Source organism: Anolis sagrei, chromosome X (genome assembly GCF_037176765.1).
Source record: "Anolis sagrei isolate rAnoSag1 chromosome X, rAnoSag1.mat, whole genome shotgun sequence".
NCBI classification, from domain to species: domain Eukaryota; kingdom Metazoa; phylum Chordata; class Lepidosauria; order Squamata; family Dactyloidae; genus Anolis; species Anolis sagrei.
In genome coordinates, this window is record NC_090034.1 from 95979059 (window position 1) to 95992379 (window position 13321).

Consider the following 13321-nt stretch of genomic DNA (forward strand, 5'->3'; position numbering starts at 1 on the left):
TTCTCGCGCGCTGCCAGCCCTCAGGTTGAGGCCGAGGCGAGCGGGCGGGCGGGCGCCATTTTGTGTGGTGCAGCAAAGCAGCCGCGAGGCCCGCCCTGTACAACAGTGACTGTGCCCCGTCCGTCTCTCTCCTCCTCCTCCTCGCCGCAAGCACCACCACCACCAAGCGACGCTCGCTCCCTCCCGGTCGCCCTCCTTCTCTCCCCTTTCGCACCGTGCTCCTTCCTCCCCACGCAGGCCCAGGCCCAGGCCCCGTCCATGGCGGTGGAAAGCCCGAGCGTGCCCCCCCCGCCCAGCAGCAGCAGCCCGCACTCTAGCCCCCCGTCCCCTTCTCCGGCCGCCGCCGCCCTTCACAGCCACCAACACCAGGGCAGCAGCCCGGGCCACGGCGGCGCCCGGCCGCTCCAACAACAACACCACCACCTCCTCCTCCACGGGCCCGGCCCGGACGAAAGGTCCAGTACCCGCCGATCTCTCTCTTTCTCTCTCTCTCTCTCTCTCTTCTCGGGCGAGGGGGGCGCGGGAGGAAGGCGGAGGGGGGCAGCAGGTAGGTGACAGGACGGGGGGCAGAGGAGGGGGGCCCAGCCCAGGCTGTACTCTCTCAGCATCTCCACAGGCCCTTCTTCTTGGTTATTCTCCGTAATGTGTTCCGATATCACTCTTAAATACACAAAGAAGAGCCCAGAGTCAAGGCAGGAGAGTCTAAAGCAGGCCTGGGCCAACTTGGGCCCTCCAGGTGCTTTGGACTGCAACTCCCATAATTCTTAAAAGCCTCAGGCCCCTTCCTTTCCCCCCTCTAAGCCAGATTTGGGTAAACTTTGGCCCTCCAGGTGTTTTTGGACTCCAATTCCCACCATTCCTACAAGCCTCAGGTCCCTTCCTTTCCCCCATCTAAGCCAGATAAACTTGGGCCCTCCAGGTGTTTTGGACTCCAATTCCCACCATTCCTACAAGCCTCAGGCCCCTTCCTTTCCCCCATCTAAGCCAGGTAAACTTGGGCCCTCCAGATGTTTTGGACTCCAATTCCCACCTTTCCTAACAGCCTCAGGCCCCTTTCTTTCCCCCCTCTAAGCCAGATTTGGGTAAACTTGGGCCCTCCAGGTCTTTTGGACTGCAACTCCCACCATTCTTAACAGTCTCAGGCCCCTTCCTTTCCCCCCTCAGCCGCTTAAGTCCAAAAGACCTGGAGGGCCCAAGTTGGGCCTGCGCTACAATATTATTATTATTATTATTATTATTAACTTTATTTGTACCCCGCTAGCATCTCCCGAAGGACTCGATGCGGCTTACACGGCCGAAGCCTCAAACACAATACAAAAGAAAACATAGCACAACAGTAAACAAAGCAAATCAAAACAATTAAGCAAAATAAATCACTATATAGTAGCAAATTCCAATCTCAAATTCTGCCTTATCTCATCTCCCTCCTTTTTCCACCCTCTTTTTGGGGAGGCACGATTTTGTTCCTCCCATCATTAATAATCACTTTTTTAAAAGTAAGTTTTCAAAATTGAAAATTGCACCATAAGTACAATAGGGACTGGGTGGCCCTTGTACTGTTTTTGTAGTTTTAGGACTTTGTGGTTCTAGGATTCAATAATACCACATTATTATTATTATTATTATTATTATTTTGTAGGTTAAGGTAAAAGTTTCCCCCTGACATTAAGTCCAGTCGTGTCCGACTCTGGGGTGTGGTGCTCATCTCCATTTCTAAGCTGAAGAGCTAGCGTTGTCCGTAGACGCCTCCAAGGTCATGTGGCCAGTATGACTGCATGGAGCGCCGTTACCTTCCCGCTAGAGTGGTACCTATTGATCTCACATTTGCATGTTTTCGAACTGCTAGGTTGGCAGAATTATTATTTTATACATAACTAGATTAGTACACAGCAAACAAGATCACTATGCTGGTTTTTATAGTCACTCACATGTCGGACACTTCCCAAGTGTTGAGGACTGTGTGATGTATTGGCGAATAATGCGTGCAAATCTGAGTAATATGGCTTTTTGTAATTTTGTCAGCACTGACAAGTGTAGTGTAGGCCAAGGTCTGGTGGCGCCGTGGGTTAAACCGCTGAACTACTGAACTTGCTGACCAAAAGGCCAGCGGTTCAAATCCAGGGAATGGGGTGAGCTCCCACTGTTAGGTCCAGCTTCTGTCAACCTAGCAGTTTGAAAACATGCAGGTGTGAGTAGATTGATAGGTACCGCTTCTACGGGAAGGTAAGGTGCTCCATGCAGTCATGTGGCCACACGACCTTGGAGGCGTCTATGGACAACGCCGGCTCTTCGGCTTAGAAATTGAGACGAGCACCCCCCCCCCCTCCCCCAGAGTCGGGCACAACTAGACTTGATGTCAGGGAAACCTTTACCTTTACTTACAGTAACAAATCATAATGTACACTTCTGGCTTGTGCCATTCGCCCTCCCATCTCCAAGTTGAAGACATTAACGGACACATTAAATAGGTTATTCTATCCCTCCCTCCATCACCAGGATTTTTGTCTTCATCTCCCCCCACCCCCCCACCCCATCACTACTACTAGTAGTGGCTATTCTATTAAAAAGAGCAGGGTAACAAATCACAATTACAATTCTGCCTTACCCAGCCTCCCCGAATCCCAGGAGAGGCTACTTTTCTTTCAGTTCTCTCACTCTGGACATTTGTACCAAAACTTTGGTAGTATTAATTAATTAATAATAAAAACTTGATTTATACCCTACCCTTTCTTCCTGGAGGGAGTCAGGGTGGTTTCCAAAGTATAACAGAAATGGCAAACATTAATTGCCAGGAACAAATAAACAACAATCATAATGAAACATGAAGTAAATTAAACTAAATATAACTTATAAGCAACAGAACTTAACCAAGGATAAACTAAATAAATGTAACACAATTGGTCAAATCAACATCAATACATTAAAAGCCTAATAAAATATATCACAACAGCCTGATAATATTGATATTGTGCTATGCTAATAATGTAATATATTGTATGAGATATATATATATATCTTGTAAGCAGTTCTGAGTCCCCTTCGGGGTGAGAAGGGCGGCATATAAATGCTGCAAATAAATAACAAACAGCAGGCTAAGGTAGGTATTAGATGTCTAGGTGAGGATGTGTATGTCGTTTACTTAATTAAATAAAAGAGCTTGTTTGAGGCTGGATAGAAACCATTTATTAGCTATATCTGGCAGAGTAACAGACCTTTGGGATGCTAACCAGGAGAGAGATGGCTGCAGTATTGGGTGGGGGGGGGGGTCTCTTCATCCCGCCCCCTCTTCTGTCCCTCCTTCCTCTCCAAGGAGTCCTCTTTTACATGTGATGCAGGGGTTGGGTTGGTAAGTAATCTCTTTTATTGAATAATTCATTGTGTGCCTTGTTCCTTTATTTTTCCCTGCCACAGACAAAAAAGGCTGTTAAGTCAGTAAGCATTACAATGAAGCAGAACTCTGCCCCTTTCTGTTGATCTGATTGGTGCACATTCCATGTGTGGTATTGAGGAAAGTACTCACAAAAGCACGCACTCATCCATATTTTTCCCCCAGTTGTTTTCTTTAAAAGTCCAAAGCCCTGTTATGTTTGCAGGTGAATGAAACCTTCCCCACTCCACTGGCCCTCCCAAAGCAAAGTGCTGTGTTGTTCCAGCTTGAGTTTTCATCTAGATGCTTTTCCTGCAAACTCCCATCTTCATTCCATTCTGTGCAAAGTGGACTCAAATTGCACTTGGTGCAGGACATTCTGCCTGATAAACAGCAAAGGTGTTTCAGAAAACAATCAGCAGCTCTAAAGTGTAACCAATCACAGTGTTCCCAAAGTCATTGCACACTCTTTTTCCCTTTCCCTCTGTTGAGGGTTTTTTGGTAATCAGTAGTCATGTACAGTATAAGCACAGTGTTGGCATTCCTTTTCAGTGTCCTGTTGTAACCCACATAATCTGTGAAAAGTTCGTGTTTTGTTCATCACACAAATTAAGTGAATCCGAATTAAAATTGTCTGTGGTGTACATTAGGCTCTGTTCACCAAATCCATTGTTTTCCAAATCCCATGTATTAAACAAGACCATACACTTTGACCCACAGTGCAGTGTTCCATTTATTCTGAGTGGAAAGCAAAACATTTTATGAGTGCCACAAATTCATTTACATAACATGTTGGCTTGTATATTTTTCAATTTGCCTTTCCTCCAGTTTGAAAAAGTCGGAAACATTCATGAAACAAAAAGGAAAGAGCAGGAAATGTGGTTTTAAATTTTAAAAGTGCAACTCACACTCACAAATTATTACCCTTCCATTTTTTCTTCGTGTTCTTCCTCTTACTTTGTGATGTCTCATATCTTCACATGTGAATCAGTATCAAAGCTACTGGTTTGACTAGAATTTTCCAGAGTCCATTCCTAATCACTACTCCACCTCTGAAATCCAGAGTAGATTCAGCCATTTGGAAGTTAAGACATACAGCCTTGGCAAACAATTGAACCCATTTTCCTTTGAAGCAATAATTTCATAATAGTCTAAAGAAGGGGTCCTCAAAATTTTTAAACAGAAGGCCAGGTCACAGTCCCGCAAACTGTTGGACGGCCGGGTTATAATTTGAGAAAAAGCACAAATTAATTCCTATGCACATTGCACATATCTTATTTGTAGTGCAAGAAACACTTTAAAACAATACAATAATTAAATTGAAGAACAATTTAAACAAATATAAACATTCGTTTTTCAATGGGATGTATGGACCTGGTTTTGGCTGTTGTTATGTGCTTTCAAGTAGTTTCAGACGTAGGTTGACCTTGGAGGGCCGGGTAAATGACCTTGGAGGGCCGTATCCGGCCCTCGGGCCTTAGTTTGAGGACCGCTGGTCTAAAGGTATGAGTTCTGCCATTAGTTGGTAGCACGAAAGCCCACACTTTCGGAGATTAAAAGTATAGCAGTTTTACATTTCCTTATGACTAGTTTTTCAGCAAACTCTACAAATTTGCAACTTTAGCTGAAGATGTCATAGGCAGCTGAATCCATGTAAAGAAGTGGATATGACTCAGTAAAACAGAAAAGGGATGACAGTAAAATGGTACGAAGAGTTGCAGGAGACTTGAACTTTGAACAGAGGCATGCGTAAACTTAGAATGTAGATTATCTTAAATTTATCTTTCATTGTTATTAGCATCTATGTGGAACTTTCCCACCGTGCTCAAAGCACTTCACACATTAAGGGAGGCTTGGAAACCAAGGCTTTGTAAGGGTTGCAGAGAAAAATGCAGGATGTGTACAAAGACATTTTCAGTATTTCACAAGGGAGCATGAATTTTAGTTGAAAAGTACAAGGTCATTTGTACCATCAGGATTGATTATGTACCCGGCAGTCTTGCCTCTTACATAACCTTTCTAAATGGAAAGTGATTAAGTTAGGAATTCCAGTTGAGCATCTTATGACGGTATAGCTGGCAAATTCCATAAAACACGTGCATTTTTGCCTGTAACAGAGTTGCAGAAAGAAGGGGAGAATTTTATCTTGGCAAGCTTTTTTACTCATCCACTGCAGTCAGTGCTTGGGGCTGGTGAAGGCCTAGCTGGTATTTACTGAACTTGTAGTTGTGCTCCACTACTCCAACCCCTGGAGTGATGTCCCCTGTTGAGTCTTGCACATGTATACTTGACATCTTCCACAAATGTCATGAGCCAGCTTTAGGAGGAATAGTGTAAAAAAAAAAAAAAGCAAATTAACACAGACAGCAATAGGTTTATTAACTGGCTGTTTAAACAGCCATTACAAAGATGGGTGGGATATGAATTTCTGTGTCAAAGTAGGCCCTAATCCCTCAGATACCTCTTTAACTTTAGACAGATCGTAGATAAATAGTTCTTGAATCATATAGAGGTTGAGGAGCCAGAGCTGAGTGATTAGGAGAGAGGATTGTTGCTGAGTGCTCTCTTTTGAGATGCTGTGTCTGAGGAATCTAAAAATCAGTAACATGAAAGTTAGATTACTTTTGGCAAAGATCAAACTATTCATGAGAAGAATCCTGCATGCATCATTAATTCTCGTGGCAGAATCTTTTAATAGTTATCCCAGCAGTTTTCACCCTTCTCTATACTTTTGTTGGTTCATCAATCCATAGAAACTGGTTCTGTCAAATATTATTTTTCAGATTCAGAGCTCAATAGATTACTTTTGGATTAGAGAACGCTCTTTGGGTGTTCCAACAACTGCAGTAGGGCCCCATCCCTTCAACTAATTTCTCTACAGCAGTGGTTCTCAACCTGTGGGTCCCCAGGTGTTTTGGCCTACAACTACATTGGCATAATGAAGAAAGGAATAAAAGTAGGATATAAATAACGTAGTATTGTACTTCCCTTATAAAATCCCACAATGTGATTAGATTAAGATTCAAGTGGATATTTTTGTGGATTTTTTTTTCCATCTTTGACTTCGCAAAAATCATTTCAAAAGTTCTATTTGCTGGGCAAAAAATATAAGAATTTATGCACAGCTGTCAAATTTTGAAACTTTTTTGCAAAAGAAATATGTATGCACCATATATATTGGATTTTGCCTCAAAACCACACTTTGGCTTAGAAAAAAAATGCCTCAAAAGCAAATTTGGGGTTGGGGGATCACAGAAAGTCCTAAAATGTGAAAAATCTCATAGTATCTTGTAGTTCTTGACTGTCCACCCACCATCCGAGTGTTTTGGTGTGTTGAAACACCTTTTCTTGTTAGGGACTAGAAAACATCTAGGTGTTCTTCACATCTCTAGGCTCAGAAATACTGTGACCATTTCTGATCCAAAGGGTATTATAGGGTTAAAAAGTTGCAAAAAAGATTGGAGAAAATTTCGCCCAAGGAACAGGCCACATGAGGTTTAGAAAAGAGATAAAGAACGCATGAGACAGATGTGTAAAATAAGGCATGAGGTTGGAAAAGGGTGAAAGGAAGGTTTTCTTATCCTTTCATATTGGAGCGCAGCTGAAGTTGAATAATAGGGGATTCAGGACAGATAGAACCAATTACTGCTTTGCTCATCTTAAGGTTAAACTCTGAAATTTGGTGTACATGTAATGGTGATGGCTGCCAATTTGAGCAATTTAAAAGGAATCTTGATCAGCGTTCATTAATATATATGTGTGTGTGTATGTATATGTGTGTGTGTGTATGTATATATGTGTGTGTGTGTGTGTGTGTGTGTGTGTATTCTCCAATAACAGAGCTAATGTTCCTAGGTTTAGTCATTGCTGGGGTACGTAAGCAGGAGAGTGCTGTTTTTCTCACGTCCTGCTAAGGGGCTTTCCATTGTGACAGCTGCTTGGTCCCCGTGGGAAGGGAATCCTGGACTGGAGAGGTCATTGTTTTGACTGATCCAGCATTGCTTTTCTTGTATTCCAATAATATTGTGGGCCATATCTCAAGCATACATGAACCATTGATTTTCTAGGGTCCAGAAACACTTAATGCTATAATGTACGGCTTTAACCCTGAGTTCTGATTGTCATAGATCTAATCATCTATTTGCACAGAGGCAGTGCAAGAGAGAAATACCTCCCCCTTTACATTGCAATACAGTTGTGTCCTCTTCTAAGTAGTTTGCAATGTGTGTGTTTTCCCGGCTTTCACCTTCCCACAGAGCCCCCGGTGGCGCAGTGGGTTAAACCCCTGTGCCGGCAGGACTGAAGACCGACAGGTCGCAGGTTCAAATCCGGGGAGAGGCAGATGAGCTCCCTCTATTAGCTCCAGCTCCTCATGTGGGGACATGAGAGAAGCCTCCCACAAGGATGATAAAAACATCAAATCATCTGGGCGTCCCCTGGGCAACGTCCTTGCAGACGGCCAATTCTATCACACCAGAAGTGACTTGCAGTTTCTCAAGTCGCTCCTGACACGACAAAAACAAAAAAAAACAAAACCTTCCCACCAACATAGCTTTCTGAATTGAGATTTGGAAGAAGCATTTTTGTTGTTTCTGTCAAATTTGAGCACCAAGTGAGAAGGCAGAAATCATTGTCTCAGCTATAAGTTAGATGTAAACCAGTCTCTGTAATCAAGTAAAAGCTGGATTTGTGAGTCCAGATGAGTAAAAGAGGACACACATACCATTTCCTTAATCAGCTTCCATCCTGCAGTTTTGGCCTCCTTTGATTGCTGGTGTACTTCTCTTGTAGTCAATCCCATTCAAAATTTCATTTAAGCCACTATGTCTTCCTTTTTGTATCTATCTTGTACTCTCTTGAGCCCTCTTGGTCTCATCTCCTGTTCTTTACTTCCTTATCCCATGCCTGGAAGATCTTTCCACGTTGACTCCATGTCTCTTGAGTCAGTTCCCAGTCTTTTTCTGCCGATCTCCATGTGGTGTCCTGACCAAGCTTCATTGATTCTCTTCACCTTTCCCCAAACATATGACCTTTATAGGCTTTACCTCTTGCTACCAATGGCATGACTGGCACAAAATCTATATCATTGTAGCTGAGCTGTATGTTGTTGCCCTGTATTGCTTCTTGCTGTGGCTTCCCAGGACAATTGGAAGAACCCATTTTTGTCCTCTTCACAGTCAGGAGTTATTTGGACAATTCCTGTCTCATGTATCTATTCCAACAGATTTCAGTTGTGTAATCAGTGAGGTCATACAGGCGATTATGATGTAATACATTATGTGACGTGCAGGGTTCTGAATTGTAGTAAGCGGGTTGGATACTGTGGTGGACCAACCACAGGGCGAGCAATTGTCCTCAGTATCAGCTTTAACTTTTGAAACCCCCATAGCCACATGGCAACCTCGCTACTTTGCTCTATAACCAGAGTGAACATGTATGGCAAGCTCTATACTGAAGTCAACAGAGCCCTGTAACTTTCAGTAATAATAATTAGAGTTGTTGAATTGCTTTTCACACAGCTTTGAGCCACTAAGTTTTTGATCACTTTAATATTTTTGTTTGGACCACATTGAATGCTAGCATAATCTGGCTGCAATTCTAAACACACTTGCTAGGGAGAAAGCCCCAGTATGAACACAGTAGGACTTATCTCTGACTAAGCAAGCATAAATTGGTATTATAAGCCTGTAGGTCTTTCAAAGTTCAATCCTTTAAAGCATCTCATATTCCCAAATTAAGTATGTTGTGTTCATGTCCAAGGGAAATATTTAGGTGAATGGGACTGGCTAACAGCGATAAGAACCCTCAAAATCATGACTTCATCTTTGCTGAAAACATATTTATATTTCTCCAAATCCCCCTTTTGCTGGAAATTGTTGTGTTTAGTGCTCTCTTAGTTTTGGGTTTTTTAGAAGTTGAACAAGTAGAGCTGATTGTGTTGTTTTCTGGCATTGTGTTGCCAGATTTGATTCTGTTTAGTTCTTAGGAACAGCAATTGTATACTTATCCATTTGTGGAAGTGTAGCAAATAGTTCTGGAGATTGCTAGTAGGTTTTGTTCATTCCCCGTCCAAGATAGCACAATGCCTTTGAAAGTAGAGGCATGTTACAGTTAATAATAATCCCTTGAGTAACAGAAAAGCAAGTGCCTATAGTCAGATGGTAGAAAAAATGGAATTATATGTAGGCTTTTAGAAGTGTTTTGATAGGCTTTATGAAGAAAGTTGTGTTGAAAAAACATTTACTGAGCAATAAGAACACCTCTGATGTCCTCCACAATATTTCTAGTACACGAAATGTTCAGTGCAGCATCTGGTATTCATTATAAGGCAGAAAAAATTCTATAGAGAGAAACAATGCAAACCACATTTGATTCTCTTGCTGCCCACACTCCGGAAACAGTTCTGTCAGTAATAACCATGAAGCCAAATCTTGGCTTTAAATATACAGAACTCTTAGTAGTGGCTTTCTGCAAGCATTCTGGAATAGATGCAAGCAGGTGTGAGTGTCTGTGTTCCTCCAGCCACTCTGTATTGTATGAAACTAGATGCCTTTCTCAAATGCCCATTTTAAACACTGGAAGCCAGATTGAAAAAATGAAGATCTTGATACATTGGTCTCAATTTATAAGCATACAGCATAATTCTAGGATAGGAAGATAGTGGTGGTTCTTACTTAAATGAACATTTCATAGTCACTTGACAATATCTTTTAATAATATAAAGTTCCTGGTAACTTCTGACATGGAGATAATGAAAACACAACCCCACCCCTAGACACATACATATACACAGTCTACTAATTGTGGCAAAATAGACTGAAATTTTATTATTTCATCAATTTATTTTGTTATGAGCTACATTTCTGGCATAAACATTGTTTCTGTTAAAAGCAACATGTACAGCAATCCTGAGCTATTAGTTTTGTGTCTTGAATTAGGACTTGTTAAGTATTTTTGAATGACATTGATTAAATTTATTTATTTATTTACGACATTCATAAATTACATGATTTGTGTAATCTGGCTGAAAATCACTTCACAGATTATCTTGAAACTCGTATAAAATACAATGCATTTACTATTACCTGCTCAGAATATAACTTTGAAGAAATTGGTTAAAATTCAGATTTGGAATCAGTTTGTTAAAATCTGGGACTTAATTTTCTTATAAACTCTGAAATCCCACTGATTTCAATGAGTTTAATTTCATCTACTCTAAATGTGTCTAGATTTTTCTCTATACCAAGCTCATGTATAAGCTTGAATCATAACCACTATTCAAAAATGATACAAAAATATATTCCAAGTCAAATCATCTTTATATGTTCTTGTACAAATCAAACTATAGCTGAAACCAGGGGTCCTCAAACTAAGGCCCAGGGGCCAGATGGAGCCCTCCAAGGTCATTTACTCAGCCCTCGCTCAAGGTCAATCTCAGTCTGTAATGTCTTGAAAGCACAACAACAACAACAATCCTATCTCATCAGCCAAAAGCAGGCCCACACCTCCCATTGAAATACGAATAAGTTTATATTTGTTAAAATTGTTCTTAATTTTAATTATTGTATTGTTTTTAAGTGTTTTTTGCACTACAAATAAGATATGTGCAGTGTGCACAGGAATTCATTCATGTTTTTTTTCAAATTATAATCTGGCCCCCCAACAGTTTGAGGGATCTGACCTGGCCCTCTGTTTAAAAAGTTTGAGGGCCCCTGGCTGAAACCATCAGGGGCTTTTTTTTTTGTCCAGCTGTGAATAGCCAAAGCAATACTCTTGTGTTCATTGCTTAGAAGTAAGTTCTATTGAGCTCAGTGGGGTTTATGTCTGAGTCGGATTACATAGAAAGAGGCAATTGTATCCCTTTTATTGAATATTCTTCTATCACTAATATCTTAGAAAGGCAATGTGGCTATATTGTATGGCAGGAGTGAGTAGGCATCCACCAATATATTAGTAGCCAATATGAAGGGAATTTCTTTTCTTAGTTCTTTACCATACGTTCAGTGCACCATAGATTTAAAGGCTGTTATTATGACAACTAATAGAACTACAAGTGACCTTAAGGAGATCAGCTTACTAGTTTTGCTTTCAGATAGATGAAATCAACATGCTTGCCTAGTGTCTACAGTCCTTCTGCTACAATCGAAGATCAACAGTGTGCTAAACAGTGCTCAGATGTTATCAGGCACCTTTTGGTCTTTTCCCATTAAGTGCTTGTCACTTTTGTTGGCTACATAAGAACACCAGGCAATAAAAAAGGGACAGTGTGTACTTTCTGATCCATTTTGCCACCTCAGAGTGAGAAACAGAATACACCTATGTTCCTAATCAAGGAGTCAAGCAAATGCAATCCCATGTAATGTTCAAAAAACAATACAATCATCTAGTAATCTACTGATGTTTGTCTCCCGTGAGAGAGAGGCTGTGGTTGTTATGCCTTAGTCGCAACTGGATATAAGTTATAGCTCACCTAAAGGGCCACCTGCATTTGTTTTCCAGTATTTTATTCTCCTAGTTCCTGTACTAGGTAGCAATTTATTTTCAGTAAGAGAGAGTGGTGCTTTTATTGAATGTCATTCTGGCTTTGGACTGGAGATCAAAGTGCTGGATAATTTTAGGATTTTCATGTTTAAAAAACATGGATTTTTTTATCTTGAGAGTAAAGGAAAGGTTCCTTCTTGGTGCTACTTTTCTGTGTGCTCTTGGAAGGTCCCCTTTAAAATTGCCTTTTCAGTGATAACAGCAGGTTCATGACAAAGGGAAATTCCAGTTTCTGTTTGAATAACAAATGGCCAAGGTAGCTTCCTGCTTTTATTTCATCTTGCAGAGAGAGTATTGCAAGCAAGCAAAGTTTATTGAATAGTCTATTGACCACATCAACATTAAAAACAAAAACAGACACATGCACAAACAGACAACAATCACCATCCCAAGACCCCCACAACAGCGAACCAACACACATTAGGTTAAAAGATAACTATAAATATTATCATTAAAATGTCAAGATAAAATTTCATACCACAAAAATTAAAAACGAAGTTTAAAATGAAGGTAAAAATAGACCAGCTATTACACAATCCCAAGCCACTTCAGATATCTGCGTCACCCCTACAGTTTACCCCAGTCGCCTCTAGATATGCAGTTCTCAGCTGTGTTGCTTTATGAAGGAAAAGGGCTGTTTGGTGTGTTATCTTAGCATTCTGGCCAGCCATGAAGAATGTAGTTTTGATATGGGGTTCCCAGTGAGTCTTCTGTGTGATGAATGGTCCGAGGTATTGATTTCTCTCTTTGTTGTACAAAATACAATTAAACATTACATGGGTAATATCCTCTACCTCTGTCGCCCCACAGATACAGAAACGCTCATTATATGGAACTTGGTTAAACCTTCCGTGTTTAACCATTGTATCTGTCTGTTCAAATCGGGTTCTAGTGAATACCCTCCTTAGATGTTTAGTATTCAGCTGTTTGAAAAGTATGTTTAAAGCGACTTAACCATTTCAGTGAGCTGGCTTTACTACGGGTGGCAATGTCTTTCTGAACTTCTATATCCTGTATTCGTTGTGCCACCATTTTTTGATCTAATTCCTCTAGAAGATTTGGGTATAGAATTGGAAGTCCACAAGTCCTGATGTATTTTGTCAGTTGCACTAGCCAAGCAGAGAGAGTATTTTTAATTGCAGTGGTTGGATTTTTGGGATATTACATGCATGTTTGTGTCCCCTTTCAGATTCTTGGAGCTAGAGCAACCCATCTGATGTTGTTGAACTACAGCACCCATCAGTCCTAGCCATAATAAAACATTACTAACTCCCAGTCTAGAACTATATTTCTGTTATTGTATGACCACCAGGCTCAAGTGTGAGAAAGCTGTTTTGGGGAGTAGGTCTGCTCTGAGGGTTTTCTGGTGAACTGCTCAGTCTGTGACATTGGGTAGCCTAATTAATATTTGCT

General features: G+C 41.1%; 1 protein-coding gene across 1 annotated transcript in view; it reads left to right on the top strand.

The window, feature by feature from the left end:
• The window catches only part of LOC132780151 (zinc finger CCCH domain-containing protein 4), a 29907-nt gene continuing 16586 nt past the window's right edge, over positions 1-13321 (top strand). Inside the window, exon 1 of the mRNA XM_060783708.2 lies at positions 1-455. Within this exon, the coding sequence (XP_060639691.2) occupies positions 259-455 (197 nt within the window). The 5' untranslated portion in view covers positions 1-258. The remainder of the gene's footprint in view (positions 456-13321) is intronic.